Source organism: Hemicordylus capensis, chromosome 4, assembly GCF_027244095.1.
Source record: "Hemicordylus capensis ecotype Gifberg chromosome 4, rHemCap1.1.pri, whole genome shotgun sequence".
NCBI classification, from domain to species: Eukaryota; Metazoa; Chordata; class Lepidosauria; order Squamata; family Cordylidae; genus Hemicordylus; species Hemicordylus capensis.
The window spans coordinates 47,429,299-47,445,473 of record NC_069660.1 but is presented as its reverse complement, the minus strand read 5'-3'; the positions used below and the strand labels follow the sequence as shown (position 1 = coordinate 47,445,473).

Below are 16,175 nucleotides of genomic sequence, written 5' to 3'. Positions count from 1 at the left end.
ACACAGAGAGAGAGAGAAACCTTGAACAAATAGACTCACAGGACATTGTCTGAATCCGAATTACCTTATTTTAGTGGTAATACACGTTTTTTGGATGTATAGGATCCCAGTCCTTGACATCTCCAGTTAAAGGGTCTTAGGTTACATTACTGGGAAAGACCCTTGCTGGACACCTGGGAGTTGCTACGACTCAGAGATGTGTCCAAACAACAGAGCTGGGATGAGGGATAGGCAAGTGAAGCCGCTGCCATGCAGAAGGGTGCAACACATGACAGTTTCAGCTATTAAGTGTTATGTTTTAAACATATTTTTAATATGAGAAAATGCCTCGCTCTGTAGCATATCTTTTGTGATGATTCAGGTCACAGGTGTTAAGGTGAAAGCCCAAAGCCTTTAAGTGGATAGTACCACGTGGATATTTGACTATTTGCAGTCTGGGGGAGGGAGGGGTTGCCCAAACAATTACAAAAAGCAGGCGGGCATAGCTACAATGCGAAACAAGAATCCCACCCTCCTCTCAACAATAATTCACTAATCCTACAGCCTGAAATGTACACAGGATCTGACTGCTTCTCAGGAAAGCTGTAAATATGTTCTTCATGGCAGGAAGGGGGAGCAGGATCCTGTTACCTACAGGGCTGGATCACACAACTGCCTAAAACAAAACAGGAAGAGGAGGTTCCCAGGGAGCACTCAGTCTCAATGGGCATGTTGTCTGAACCTGCCAATCTCCAGTTCCTGTTCTGGTTCCAGACTTTCACTTGACTTTCAGCTGAGATCCTTCACCCGACTTCAAATATCAGTGACACATTGGGCAGAGAACCTTGGGTAGAAGTCGGGAATCGATGCAGGAACTAGTTTTGAGAAGTAAGATTGGGCAGCAGCGATATAGGAAGATGCTGAAAGGCATCGTCTCATACTGTTTCATTGGGGGCATAATTTTCAAACTGCCTTGGGCAGTGATCGTCACTATTTTTCAAGCAGGGGCCACTTCAGCAAAAAAAATCTTCAGTATGAGAGCAATTTCCCCACTTTGCTGCCCTTTGCACAGTACCGTGCTTTTCTCAGTGCTGGGAGGGCCCTTTGAGAGAGGTGGAGCTCTAGGAGGAAAGCATTGGGAAAGGCTACATTTCCCAGCACGCTGTGCATGCCTCCCAAGATGTTGCAGGGGCTCCGTTTCCCTTTAAGCAGCCCTCCCTCCAGTGCTGGGCAAAGCACAGCATAGCACTACACAGTGAGAATGGTCATTTCTACATGGTGCCAGCGGGACTCTGCAGAGTATTGGCCAAAACTTCACACAGGCCCAATAAATAGTTAAGTGCCACACTTAGGATTGATGGGGGCGGCCACTGGCCCCTGGTTCTTACAATGAACAATGCTGGCCTAAGGCACAAAATGTCTCGACTGCCAAACATACACAGTTTTAGTGTGAGTCTGCTATGGAAGCACACCCACCATGCTTGGTCAGACATATGACCTTCTCCCCTGGATCTAACTCTGAAGGAACACACCCCTCCTTTTTGCAGCAGAAGCTGCTGAGCACCGTATTGATTGTTTTTGGACAGGTCAGGTCGCTATTCAGCTTTCTTCCTCTGCCCCAAAGGAGCTTTCCAATCTTTTAAAAATTGATTCTGCTTTCAAAAGATAAGGGGTGACAATAACAAATGTACATTTAATTGAATGGATGTATGTATGTATGATGCTTTAATTTAAAAGCGGCGGGACAGGTAGAAAGCCCACCTGAAGTAGGGAGCAATAGCAAGAAAATTACTGAATCATGGTTCAATTCACTGGCCAATATTTGTTGCAAAGGTAGTAGGAAGCCAGGCACAGCAAGTTGTGGTTTGTATGTACAGTATGTCTGTACAAACCTGGAGTCAACAGTAATGACATAGTTGGACTCTGCGGTCTGACGCACTGCAAGGCAACCTCTTCTGTTTTGTACACTTTATAGCTCCAGACCAAACAGTTTGTCTTAAAAGAACAAATCAAGTTCAAGTTCGTTAAATCTTAAGGTGTATTAAACCAAGGAAACTCAGCAAGAGCAGCAACAAACTTCTTTCTAAGCTAGAAACTGTGATTAGGTTCTCATTAGAAGCCCAATTCAGGCCATGGAATCACTCAGATTATTAAAAAGACACCACGAACCCCATACATAGCTTATAAAATCCTTGTCCCTAGTGTTAGTCATTCTAGGCAGGTTCACAGTTTTTCTTCCCCGATTGGAGATGAATTCTGCTGAATCTCAAATGGAAGCTGTTGGATTGTGAAAATGGTCCAGCATGGATCTAAGCCCTTTCCAAACAATGTAGAACCAGATCTAGTGAGTGGCCCTAGAGAAGGAGATGCACCCTCTTCCTCAAGCCATTTCCCCATTCTAACTCTTCCCCCAGCTGCTATTTGTCCTGCACCAAATTCACAAGCTGTTTTTCCTGCACCAAATTCACAAGCACCATGCAAGTACCTATAGAGCAGTTTACATGGTTGACATTGGGGTAGGAGAAGCCTCCTATCCTAATGGTGTGTCAGTTAAAAAGAAGGTTGACACCTAATGGCACAGTGGGGAAGTAATTTGCCTAGGGAGCAAGAGGTTGCCGGTTTGAATCCCCGCTGGTATGTTTCCCAGACACCTATATCGGGCAGCAGCAATATAGGAAGATGCTGAAAGGCATCATCTCATACTGTGCAGGAGATGGCAATGGTAAACCCCTCCAGAGGTGCTCTTACCCCTGGACTTCGGGGCTGAAGTCCAGGGCCTCCACACCCCCTGGGACCCCCAAATCCTCTTTAGTCTGTCCTGTGTGGTGTGGTTTGTGCACACAATTGAAAACTGGGAGAGCACAGGGCTCCAGAATTAGGGAGGGAGGCTCTTCCTGCCCTAATATCGATCGTGTGAACTACTATGTGGCAAGTAGCAGCTTCAGGGACAACTGAGATTGAAAAAATGGAGTTGGGGTGGGGGGAGGTCCCCAATCGAACTTCCTCCTCCTCCATGGCTACTTTCTACTTTTAAAATGTGAGCACTGATCAAGCATCAGATGTATTGGCATGAATTCATAAATCCATCTAGCATCTCACCAATTTTGGCCCTGACTTCTACGTGAAACATGATTGCAGGAGTATCACCTGTGGGCACACACCTCCCCGTCCTGCACAGTTTTGCGACCATGTTTACAGTAATGTGTATTACTTTCATAGAAAATTGAACAGTGGGAGCATTTGGCTGCCTTTTTGTAGTTGGGCCCCAAAAATAGTTGCAAGGCTACCCTGCTACCACTGCAGTAGTCACCCACTATTTCCAAAGAATGGGCTTGTTTTACTTTTCTTTTAATGTATACTTGTGTGCCCCTCCAGATCCGGAATGCACATCTACCCTTTGTATTATTAAAAAGGAATGGAAAAAGCAAAGAAATGATTTTTTTTCAAGACAAGCTTACCCTACTGAAACACGGCTGCCCACTCCCAAACCTTATATTGAGACGGGATCTGGCCATATAAGGGCCAGCTAGACCTCTTGCAGTGTCCCCACTAAGAGAAAGATGCAGTTTTAAAATCATCTGGATGGTTGAAGTACCAGTACAAACTTGTTGCAAACAGTTTCTAAGGCCAAACACATGCTTCTTTGGGTCTTTCTGATAACATATTTCCACACAGAACTTTCTATGGGAAAAGTATTACTTTGCCGTAGGAAGAAAATGACTGTTTGATGCGCTATTTTTATAATACTGTGGGAGGCAGCCATTTCAAGCAAGGTATTAGCATTCAGGACCTTCCAAAATACTGCCATTTTGGGTTGGCTCTGTTACTTATATCTGACTGTATCTGCAGGGGGAAAGGCTGGCTTTTGAACACTGCACGGTAGTCTCTCCTGTAGAAAACAGGTTTTCTGTAATGAACCACCTAGTCTGGGGGTGGTGTGGGTTAACAGCCAGAGTGCAGCTTCATTATATAGCTTATTAGGAAAATAATACATAGTCTAATATATAAAAATTGCATTATTCTGTCATATGGGCATATTGAAGAATGATAAAGTAACCTAATGAAACACTAATGCAATGGGCAGGTAGGAGATCTGTGCCACTACAACAAGCTTTTTAGCATTCTGGCTAGATGCCGTATTGTGTGCACAGCGCCCCATGCCATTCATGATCAAAGCTCTCACATTTCATGCCTTTGTCACAGTGAAAATGTCAGATTTCATGGCTTTATCTCATATTCCTGGAAAATCATATTTAAACCATACAGATTATGCAGAGAACGACAGCAGATTAGGGGAATGAACTTACTTTGGTAGCTCTTACAATGCTGCAAAAGTTCCAGGTAGGAACGTACGTGGGTCTTCATGATTCTGGGCTAGTTCACAATGCACAACAGTCTCCATCAAAAGTCATACCTGGATTAATCCTACTCACAAGTTAGGGTGTTGTTCAACGTGTGATCTGTTGAACAAATCACATATATAAAGCCAGCAACAATAAAATTTAGCGAAGACATCATGCTTTTATGTTACAAAGAAAATGCACCTTGGATGGGATCAGCTGGCTTAGGCTGATATGACCATAGGCACAAAGTACATATCTTACTTACGGAATGCATTCTAGGGGAAATGAATGCCATTGTCCAAAATGATTTTATTCAGCAATTGCATAAATTGCACTTAGCTATGCAAGACATGATTTTTTCTTTCTTTCTGACAACATATGCTCATATGCTCTTGGGTGCTGTCATCTAGTCTCCATCATCTTGCTAAAGTGAGTATGCTCAGCCTCCTTTCTGAGTGTGTGTGTGTGTGTGTGTTTGCAGAACTACACGAATATGCTTGCAGTTTGGAGGAACTGAGACTTATAGCCATGTCACACATTGCATTTTTAGATCCCCACCATGACTCCAGATGATGGGAGTTGTAGAGGTGTTTCACATGATTGGGCTTATCCCGTTCTCCCCGCAGATGATCAAACGGCCGCCCACACAACTGCTGGCTCCGTCACGGAGCAGGCGGGGGCTGTGGGGATCGGGGGCCATGTGGCCCCTGGAAGTTCCAGGATGCCCCGCGCAGGTTGGAGAGACTCCCGAGCCCAGGAGACTTCTTTGCAGCCTCCCAGCGGGAGTCTCTTTGTGTGCCGCCATGGCGTGCAGCTGCGCCGTGGTGGCACACGATCAGAAAACCCGGGTTAGCAGAGCACTCGCTCCGCTAGACAGGGCTAAGGGGAGAGCTACTTTGGCCAGCTAGCCGCCAGAGAACCACCAGGCTCGCCCGCTTGCTGATTTTCACAATGGGGGAAAAATGGGTTGGGCTTCTTTAGCCCAGTTTTCCCCCATCATGAGAATAGCCTTGTAGTCTGACAACATCTGGGGACCCAAGGCTGGGAACCTGTGATCTATATTGACTGGCAGTGTCAATCAATATAGATCACCGGTTCCCAACTTTGGGTCCCCAGAAGATGTTGGACTACAACTCTCTCCAGAGTCTTGGATGGGGTCTTTTTGTTTCACAGCCCTACTTGGAAATGCCAGAGCACCTTCTGCATACAAGACATGCGCTCTGCCACTGACCTACAGCCCCTCCCCAATACATGACTGAGAGGTGAACAAGTACATTGTCTGCAAAACATTGTCTGCAGAAATATGGAGACATTCCCCTCCTTCACGTGATGTTTGAAACTTGGGTTGGAAACACACATTGGTCACATGGTTAGTCAGTACTGTGCCGATGCAAATGGAACCTACATTACTTTTGGAGCACGCAAAGCCCCTCCCCTGTAGCACTGCAGTTTCCCTGTTGCAGGCCCAGGGCATCTTGCCAGATTGCAGCCCTGCTGCGGCTGCAGGACCTTGTACCGAATCTGAAGTCTGCCAGCATCTGAACCGTGCCTCTTAGAATCATGCCATTCATCTTTGTTCTCTTATTCTGGGAGAACTTTAGGTCAGTGGAGGAGCCTCTGCTTGGCATGCAGAAGATCCCAGGTTCAAACCCTGGCATCTCCAAGGAGGGCTAGTGAACACCCTCATCTGAAAGCCTGAAGAGCCACTGCCAGTCAGTGTAGACCAGGGCTGCACAACTCGGGCTCTCCTGCAGATGTTGGACTACAACTCCCACTGTCCCGGTCTCTTGGCTGCTATGGCTAGGGATGGTGGGAGTTGTCCAAAAACAGCTGGAGGGCCGAAGTTGTGAAGCCCTGGTGTAGACAGACCATACCAAGCTTGATGGGCCAATGGTGTGACTCAGCAGTAAGGCAGCTTCCTGTGACTTTTTTCTTACTAGGAGTTTTTTCACTGTAATAGTGCTCAGGACTGCTGGTTTTCTCTCTCTCCAGGCTGCTGTGATGTGTTTTCTTTTTCCTTCTCTGTGTATCAGCTATTAAAAAGGAAAGATTGTACTGTTGAGTCGGTGTCAGCTCCTAGCAACCACAGAGCCCTGTGCTTGTCTTTGGTAGAATACAGGAGGGGTTTACCATTGCCTCCTCCCACACAGTTTGGGATGATGCCTTTCAGCACCTTCCTATAGTGCTGCTGCCCGATATAGGTGTTTCCCATAGTCTGGGAAACATACCAGCGGGGATTTGAACGGACGGCCTCTTGCTCCCTAGGCAAGTTCCTTCCCCGCTGTGCCATTAGGTGGCTAGGCAACTGAATAATTGTCAGCTCTTCACCATCATTTGTGGCTAATTACTATTTACTCTCTTCCTTGTTGCTGAGTATGTTCCACTCTCTGAGCTTAGCATCTTACTCAAACTTTGCCATTTAGGCAGTGTTCTTTAAACCTCTTAGTTCAGAGTGGTCATGGGAGCACTCTGGAATAAGTAGCCCGAGCAGAGCATTAGTCTGTGAAGCAAATCACACAGACCTGCTGACTTGCATACAGTCAGTTTGTCCAAACAAAAAACAGACTGCACTAATTCATGCTGGAGACTGGGAGATGCATTCCCAATCATTCCGTCTTCCAAATCACTTGAGTAAGTGAACAAACACTATAAAAAAGCAAAGATAAAACATGGCAAACGCACTTAGTTTAGATTCAATTATTTATAGTAATCTCCGTAATGTGTTTGGGAGAGTAGTTTGTAAAATTAATGAAGTTTTGGTACTAGAGGACCTTGCTGCTTCATATTCATATTAAATCTTTGCTGAGGGTAGGAAGACAGAACATTTTAAATGCAGATTATAGGAAGTACAGATAAGTGAATTATAAGAAGGAAATGTGATGGACCTGATGCAATGTTGACATCTTTTGCAAACAGATGTATCAGCCAAGTGCTTCAGTATGTTCTCGTTGTTGCTTTGGTTTAAAACAAAAAATCCCCAGGGGCAAAGTCCAGCAAAGATTAGTCACAATAGAAAACCAAACTAGACATAATGTCTGCATTTCTTTACATCTGGTTCTGCCCCAATCACAGCAAAAGCAGAGAGCGAAGGTCTGGTTTTTAGAGCAAAAGAGGGAATTCTATAGAGGAGCTGAGCAATTCCTGTACCAATTTCTTACCACCCCAAAGGCACTTCCCCCAAATGCTTTTCTCCCAGCAAAGCTCACCTCCTGTGTTGGAGCTCAGATGAAGAAAAAAGCATCTGGGAGACAGTTGTGGAGAAGTAAGCTACTGGGGGGTGGGGGTGCTTTAGTAATTCCTACCCAGGCAGGCAGCCCTCATGACCAGTGGCAGCCCATCTGTTGAGCATGGGAGCAGGTAGTGGGGAAGGTGATGGTGACAAGCTTGGAGTAGGAGGTGGCTAGCCTCCCCCAAAAGTACAGTTTACATTCCCCCCAAAATTCTGTTTTAAACAACTGTGTAGTGGTAAAGAGTATGCATGAGTAAAGCCTGAGGGGTGAGATACAAATGCACAGTAAACTCCACCTCCCAAATTTCATGCAGTGACAAGGCCACTGCAAGAAACAATTGGGAAAGTGGGAAGTTTTTGAAAATAAAGCAAGTACTGTGAGCCAAAACACGCCAGCTATAACGTCCTGGTGATTAATGGTTTCAAAAATAGAAGAGGGTTCTGGACAAATCCTTTGGGCCCAGGGCCCAGATCTCTTAAGTACCTCTGCCCACACATCCCTTTTGCTCTAAGAATTGGACACCATATCCTCACTAGGGATGTGCATGAACCGGATTGTGCTGTTCGTTTCGAGCTCGTGCACAGAAAGGCCCGAAACAGGGCGATCACTCTCATTTGGAAGGTAGGCGGGCTTGGGGTAGGGCCTATCACCGCCCTCTCCACTTCATTGGCTATTGCTGCCTCACCGTCATAATTGGGGGGGGGCGCTCCTGTGCAATGGCAGTTTTAATTAAAATATTAATTTAATTAAGCACCCCGCCCCTTGCCGCTAGGGCATCAATCTATGGCCACCTATGGGCGGCAAAGAGCTTAATCCACCCCTGCTTGTTGAAACACTGTTTTAACTAATCAATCTCAACCACTCAAAACATTTCTGGTTTCATGCAGTGGGTAGACCAGGCCTCTCCGCCCTCTGACTTAACACAGCAGCCCGGATTAGTGGTCTGCCCACCAACCCCAATTGGTAGACCAGCTCTCCCCAGAAGAACAGGCCTCAAAATGGTGCTTCAAACATTTGAAACGTTTTGAGTCGAAATGGGGCTGTTTCAATTCGAGTCCAAAACAGGCCCTTTATTTTAAGGGGGTTTTGTTTCAAGCTTGAAACACTTGAAACAGCCCGTTTCAAGCTCAAATTTGAACTCAAATCAATTTGCACATCTCTAGTCCTTACCAGCTTTATGCATCCTTGGGGTAGACCTTGGCCAAGCTCCAAAACAGACCACAGCTGGGGATTCAGTTCTGCTACAAGCAGAAGAGGGGCAAAAGGACCAGAAAGAGAAGACATTGTTGGTAGAGGAGAACCTTGTTGTACGTGGATTCTATATCTACGGATTTGCGTATTTACAGAGGTCAAATTGACACCCAATTTCAGTATCTGCAGATACGAAAAGGTTGAAACCCACATATCGATGGGTCCTAGAGGGCCGGAAGTGACTGTGGAGGTTACTTCCAGCTGCCATTTTGTCTATGGGAGGCATTTTATGGCTCATTTCAGCAAAAAATGGGGGGAAAGCCATGATTCTGGGGACCATTTTGGTTTTTTGGAGGACATTTGAAGGCATTGCTGGATGCTAGGAGATCCACGGATCATGGTAGGGCACTTTATTTGGCCCATGTTGGTGTTTTTTTACGTCTGAGAACCTAACCCCTGCGTTCCCAAAGACTCAATTGCTCATTATCCATGGTTTCGTTACCCACGGTAATCTGTGGGAACAGAAACTCACAGAAACAAACATAATGAGGTCCACCTGTAATACCAGATCAGGCAGGCAATGTGAGGCAGACCAAGGCAACAGAATTTGCATGGTGATTTGATGCAACGTGTTGCTCAGTCTGGGGAACCAAGCCTAGGTGAGTTCTATATAGAGACCCTGCAGGGCCTCTACTGGCCCCCCCAGGTTACCCAATTCCTACAATCTTCCTTTCTGCCATTGTCAGGGAAATGCTGGGGTGCTTCTGTTGATCAGCAAAAATTGGGCTAGCAGAGGCTAGCCCGATTTTTGGTGACCGTAAGAACCACCGGGCTCGCAGCCGAGCCCGGTGGTTCTTGAGCAGGTAGTTCAGGAGGAAAGGCACTGGAGACTGGCTGCTGGGAGCCTTGCTTCAAAACAGCACCATCCCAGCATCTTACACAGATACAGGCTTAAACAAATAACCTGCCACCTTCTTGTCATTCCCCGCTTACAGGCTTTCCAGATGCACCTGGTTTGCCACTGCATGAAGCAGTATGCAGGACTAGATGGGCCTTTGGTCTGATCCAGCAGGCCTTTTCTTATGTTCTTATGCCTACTTTGGCCCTAGATCCCTTTGAATTCACTTGTTTCACCAATGGCAGAGTGGAATACTCTGTTGCTCTATAGAAAGAGATAATGGCATCTTTTTGCTTGGAGATATTTTATTCTTCAGGTTTGTTTGTTTGTTCGTTTGTTTTACTGGGAAGCTGAACCCTGCCCCATGTAACCACCATGTAACCGCCCTGCCCCATGTAACCAGCAGGCAGAATGAAGCTTTGTATGGTCTAACATGGTAATGTTGTTGTCAGTGGGACCATCTATGGAACTTAGTAGGAACTTGAAACTTGTCCTGTATTCCTACCTACTAGGAACATAGGAAGCTGCCTTCTACCGAGTCAGACCATTGGTCCACCTAGCTCAGTATTGTCTACACAGACTGGCAGCGGCTTCTCTAAGGTTGCAGGCAAGAATCTCTCTCAGCCCTATCTTGGATATGCCAGGAAGGGAACTTGGAACCTTCTGCATGCACGCATTCAGATGTTCTTCTCTGAGTGGCCCCAGAGCAGACCTTCACAAAGGGGACAGTTCATGCTTGCTACCACAAGACCAGCTCTTCTCCCATGCTCTGCTCTATAAGTGGAAGAGGACTTTGAATGCATGTCAGTAACATCCTGTTCCTCTGTGGTCTTCTACCATTAATTTAATCTTGCATTATGTGAACATAAGATATTGCCAAGTCAGAACAGTAGCGCTCATAAGTGAGTGAATGTCTAGGATGACACTCTCTCAGTGGACAGTATTCTTGAGGCAGCAACATATGGGAGAGACTTCCCTTCCACAGGAATGACAAAGACTGATGGTAGAAGGGTTCAGCTGTAGGGCAGGAATTCTCAAACGCGGATCCCCAGATGATATTGGACTACAGCTCCCATCAACCCCAGCCACAATGGCCTTTGGCCTCTAGGCAGTGTTCTATCCCCAGATAGGTTAAACAGTAGCAGCCCATGAGGATCCCAGAGCCTGAGATCACAAAGAGCTACAAAAGAGAAGAGGCACCATAGCAACTCTTTGCCTAGAGGGCCATCCTCAGTTAAATCTAATAGCAGTGAATTGCTCAGACAGATTATATAGAGAAGCACAATGTAAGTAGCTAAAATTGCACATCAGCAACTTGCATGTAACTATTTGCTGACTCCAGCAAATTAAAGCACTGGAGCTCACTTGACAATGAAAATGTCCAGATATGAATTTCATTGCAGATTAATCAGTAGTTGGACCGTAAGGTCAGAAGATTAAAACACAAGACAGGAGCCCTTGCTCAAGACTGCAGCTCAGCTGGGTAGTGGCAGAGAGCCATCATGAAGGTGGTTTTAAAACAACAAGACCTGCCAGCCCTTCCTTAGTTGCCAGTTAAAGAAGGGCTGGCAACCCAACAAGTTCATGTGAGTGCCACTCTTGCTTTCTTAGTAAACTGGACTGCCAACAGGAACAACTGGGAAAGCCTCCATACCCTGGTCGCTACAGTAGCCAGATCGGAGCTGCTTTCCCGTGGTTTTTTCTAATGGTGCTTTTGCAAAATTTAAAGACAATGTGCCAGTGCTGCTCATTCATGATCAGGGATGTCAGTCCCTGGAGAAGGGGGCAGGATGAGGACCTATACAGTTGGCCCCATCTACGTGGTAAAGGTAAAGTGTGCCATCAAGTTGATTCCGACTCCTGGCACCCACAGAGCCCTGTGGTTTTTCTTTGGTAGAATACAGGAGGGGTTTACCATTTCCTCCTCCCATGCAGTATGAGATGATGCCTTTCAGCATCTTCCTATGTCACTGCTGCCTGATATAGTACCAGCGGGGATTCAAACCGGCAACCTCCTGCTTGTTAGTCAAGCATTTCCCTGCTGTACCACTTAAGGTGAGTAGCAGCCCTTTACACATTATGGCAGCACTGTAAGATAAACCCACAGAAAAGCTACGCCTCTGCTGCTTCTGTAACATCTGTAGCCTCGGGCATCTTGGACTTGGGTGCTTGCAGTGTTAGCATTGCCAACTGAGTCAGCATCTTCCATATAGATTGATTCGTTGATTAAGTGCCATCAAGTCCGTGTCAACTCTTAACTACCACATAGATAGATTCTCTCTAGGATGATCTGTCTTCAACTTGGCCTTTAAGGTCTCTCAATGGTGCAGTAATTGCTGTTGTAATCGAGTCCATCCACCTTGCTGCTGGTCATCCTCTTCTTCTCTTTCCTTCAGCTTTCCCCAGCATTATGGACTTCTCAAAGGAGCTGGGTCTTCACATAATGTGTCTGAAGTTTGATAGCTTGAGCCTGGTCATTTGTGCCTTGAGGAAAATTCTGGATTGATCTCTTCTATGATCCATTTGTTTGTTTTCCTGGCTGTCCAGGGAATCCTCAAATGTCTTCTCCAGCACCAAAGTTCAAAAGTGCCAATGCTTTTTCGATCTTGCTTCTTCAAATCCATATAGATAAGTGAGCTAATTATAAGCAGTTGCCACTCTTGCTCCATGTCATGCAGTAGCCCAAGAACCATTTCACATATGATTTCTGTACACTGGTGTCTACAGATGTAGGGAAGTGAAACTAAGCACACCATCATCTGTACGTTGTCTGTTTTGCTGTGTGTAGGTGTTTGGAGTCTGCTGCCTGTCATAGCTTGCAGTCTTCACTCATGACAGTGCACAAGGCTTTCCCACTATGGCTGAATAGGGCAAATTTCATGGGTAAACCAGCAGCCATGAGTCAGTCAACTCTGGCCCTTGCTTAGCAGAGTTGAGTTTAACTCCTTAACTTTTTGCCATACAAGCGAATGATTGCCATACCTTGCTGATGGGTAGAGTAAAGCACTTCACTTGGGGACAGTCTTGTGGTAAGAGCAAAACCTACCCACCTGATTTGGGTGGCCTTGGCCTTTATTTGGGTGGCCTTGGCCTTTATTAACAGGTATCTTATGGGGGAGAGGAAGACAGTGAGGCTGTTCACACGAACAGCCCTACCCAGGTAAGGCTCCTCGTGTGGTAGGGCTGCTCATGATTCATGGCTGCTGTTTTACCCATGACATTTGCCCTACCCAAGTAGGGCTATTTGCTGGGTAGCCCAAGGGTTACCCCCAGGCTTTTACATAGGTAGAAGGACACAAGCGTGCCCTTCTACTCAGGTACCCTGGTTACACCAAGCCGGGTGCCTATATACTGTATCAATGTATGTGGAACTAAGTAGGAGAGGTGGGGCAGCAGTCAGGAACAATAACACAGCAACACAGGGGGAAGATACAAATAGAGAGAACAGCTACTAGGAAGCGCTTGTTATTACAGCATGGAATAGGAGCAGGAGGGACTCGGATGTTGAAGCTGACTTATTTAATACAAGGTTTGTTATATACTCCTGCTCGATCCTTTAATGAGTGAAAACCCCACTTGAAGCAGCCTAGAGTGCCCAGCTTGTAGGGGGATCCCCCAGTGCATCACACGCCTTGGGATTTCTGGCGGCCGGGCTGCATTTCCCTGGCCTCCAAACCACTGCACTTCTCCCAGCAGCACCGCTTGGGTGGGCACAAGAACACCGCTGCTAGGAAGCCTACATAGACTGGGGGGAAGGTAAGAGAATTCCTGCCTCCCAGGGTTCCTTGCGATATCTCTTCACATATCCCAACTGTCATAACATTCTGCAGATTGTTATATTAGCAATGAAGACAGCATTGGCAGCATTTAACTGGGCAAAAAGGCACCTTTTAAAGTGGTGGTTCTTGTATTTATCAGAAGGAAAGCAACTGTCCCTATCCAGCCCCAGTATAGCATCCTCCCAATGTCTGTTGCTGGTGTCTCTATTTGTGTTTCTTTTTAGATTGTGAGCTCTTAGGGAACAGGGAACCATCTTCTCCTTATTGTTCTTTTTTATATAAACCACTCTGAGAACTTTTTCCCCGTTGAGAAGCAGTATATAAAAATAATTAATCATTAATAAAACAAATGAACATTGCTCATCACACCTGAGGTGAAGCCGTGATAGTGAACACAGAAGAACCATGTGTTTGGCCTGATACCTCTTCTGGGAAGCAAACGAACTAGTAGGGATTTTCTTATCTATGAACATTGTCTAAGAAAGAAGGATCTAATGTACTCTAAGAAGAATATGAGATATATATTTATCCTGGATTAATTTCACTTCAGTATTCATGTGTTTTTATAAATATAAAAATAAATGATGTATTTTATAAATATATCAGCAAATTAAGTGACAGCTTTCATTCCTCTAACATGTCTGTGTTTGTCCCTCATCTTTGTTACTTTGATTATCATCTAGCAAAGGTTCGGCCAATCAGTGCATTAAAGCAGTTTAATAAGGAAAAGTAACAAGTGCCAAATAGGCATACAAAAAAAATGCCTTTCTGCGTTTTGAGAACACAACCTTTCTAAAACTTCATATTTCCAAATATGATGTAGTCCATGTCCCATTGGAGTCAATAGCAAATAGGCCAAATATCCCATGGTTCATATGTACTTTATGGTACAGGAATGTTATAGTACAGGAACTGGTATTTTGAACTCTTATGTCTAACTAACTAAAACCCAATCTGCAACATTTTGCAACAAAATACTGTCACAAAGCTTTGGTAGGGAATATCTTGATGTGCCTGCTGACCTGGTGACTCTTACTTTTGTATGTGTATTTAAAAAATGCTTATCACATTCTCACCCATCTCCTTCTTTCCATCTGTATTACAGCATGCTGCCAAGGGACAAGTCACTCTACCTCACTTAAACCCTGATATCTCCATTCTGCAAAGGTGAAAAGGAAGGACATTAAAGAGGGTCTGTGATACAGGCTATCCCGATGGGCATCAAGCAAGTCACATGGACAAGAGAGCACCTCGCCTTTGGCTTCATATCCCGGCTCTAAGAGCAGCCTATTCCTCCTCTCCTCCTCCTCCCTTTCTTTCTCTTTCTTCTCAGAAGTCTACTGTACCTGGAAGCCAGCCTTGCATAAATCATGAAGAACAAAATTTACAAAGGACCACCCCCACCCTATCCCCACCCCCGCCTATGTACGCCTTTCTCTGCTTGCCACCAGCTTAGCTATGGACCATTTTCCTAGCAAACTGCTTTTTAGATTCAGCACAGATCCGGGCACAGCGCTCAAAGGCATTAGGCTTGGCTCAGCAGGAGGAGACACTCTTTTGACTTGCTAAACAGCACTAAACTTTGTGCAAGACAAATGTGAAGTCTGTGTGAATATTGTACATGCAAAAGGCCTCCGATGTCTGGCAAAAAAAAAAATTAAAAAATAAAAATAAAACCTATTGTTAGGAGGTTGGGTGGACTGAGCAGATGGGAAGCAGAAGTGCAAATATGAGAGGGAAACAATGTGAAAAAAGACCATGAGAAATATAATTTGTTGGATAGTTGTAAGTAGCTTACTAAATGTTTTAGAACTGTGCTAAAGACATCTTTAAGATTTTTTTGTGGAAGAAAATTAGTAGTTTACTTTATAGTAAAAGCATTTTATATTAATTGTAGCACATTTTTTAGTTATACATAGAATGGAGATGTGTATAAAAAAAAACCCTGCCAAACTTGTTTCTATTATTTGTACAGCAAGAAATGGACAATTTATATCCATGCTATATGGCATTATTATATTTTTTTCAGCCATATGTCCATCTATTTAAAATTGCTGACAAGGATTTTTGTCTATTTATGAAAAATTAGAAAGCAGAATTACAGTTTATGAAAAGTGCGTTTTCCATGGATTTTTTTTAATTATTATTTTTATTTTCTTTGTGGTGCTGTTTCACAGTACCTGCACATTTGGCTCACAATGCTTATCTTACCTTTCTTTATAATAAAACATATGAAAAGTAGAAACAAAGCTGTCTCATTCTTTTGTGTGCTACACACAGATGTTGTTCTATGCAGCCACATTTCACTGATGGAAATGAAATGCCAACTGTTCAAAGAAACAGAACGGCTACATTTGATACGCTGCCAAGTCCTGTGGTTTGTGATGCACCTGCATAGAAACATACAGGATCAGGGACTTGCCAAATATGCAAAATGGTCTTGAGTTAAGATATTTGCTTTCTGCCTTAAGAGTATATACTGCTGTTTTTTCTCCAGTCCAGCAGGCATGATGCAATCGTGCACACATTAAGTTCCCCTACCCATGAAAACCTCTGGTTTCAAATTCATGGAGAGGCAGCTCTATATATGCCAAGGGAGGTACTCACAGAGCTACCCTCTGCATTGAAATCCATAGAGAAATTTGGTCAATCAGGAATTCATGTGCACATCCAAGAGAACATGCAGCTCTGGACCATAGCCATTGGCCCAAACAAATATGCACCCTTACTCATAATCTGCATTGGATTGGTGCCA

General features: G+C 44.8%; 1 protein-coding gene across 9 annotated transcripts in view; it reads left to right on the top strand.

Moving 5' to 3' along the window:
- TOX2 (TOX high mobility group box family member 2) overlaps positions 1-15,669 on the top strand; it is a 349,869-nt gene extending 334,200 nt beyond the window's left edge. For all 9 annotated transcript variants that reach the window (XM_053244055.1, XM_053244052.1, XM_053244053.1 and 6 more), the window contains one exon: positions 14,526-15,669. In XM_053244055.1, coding sequence (XP_053100030.1) covers positions 14,526-14,562 — 37 coding nt within the window. In that variant the 3' untranslated portion in view covers positions 14,563-15,669. The remainder of the gene's footprint in view (positions 1-14,525) is intronic.
- The last annotated feature ends 506 nt before the right edge of the window (positions 15,670-16,175 follow it).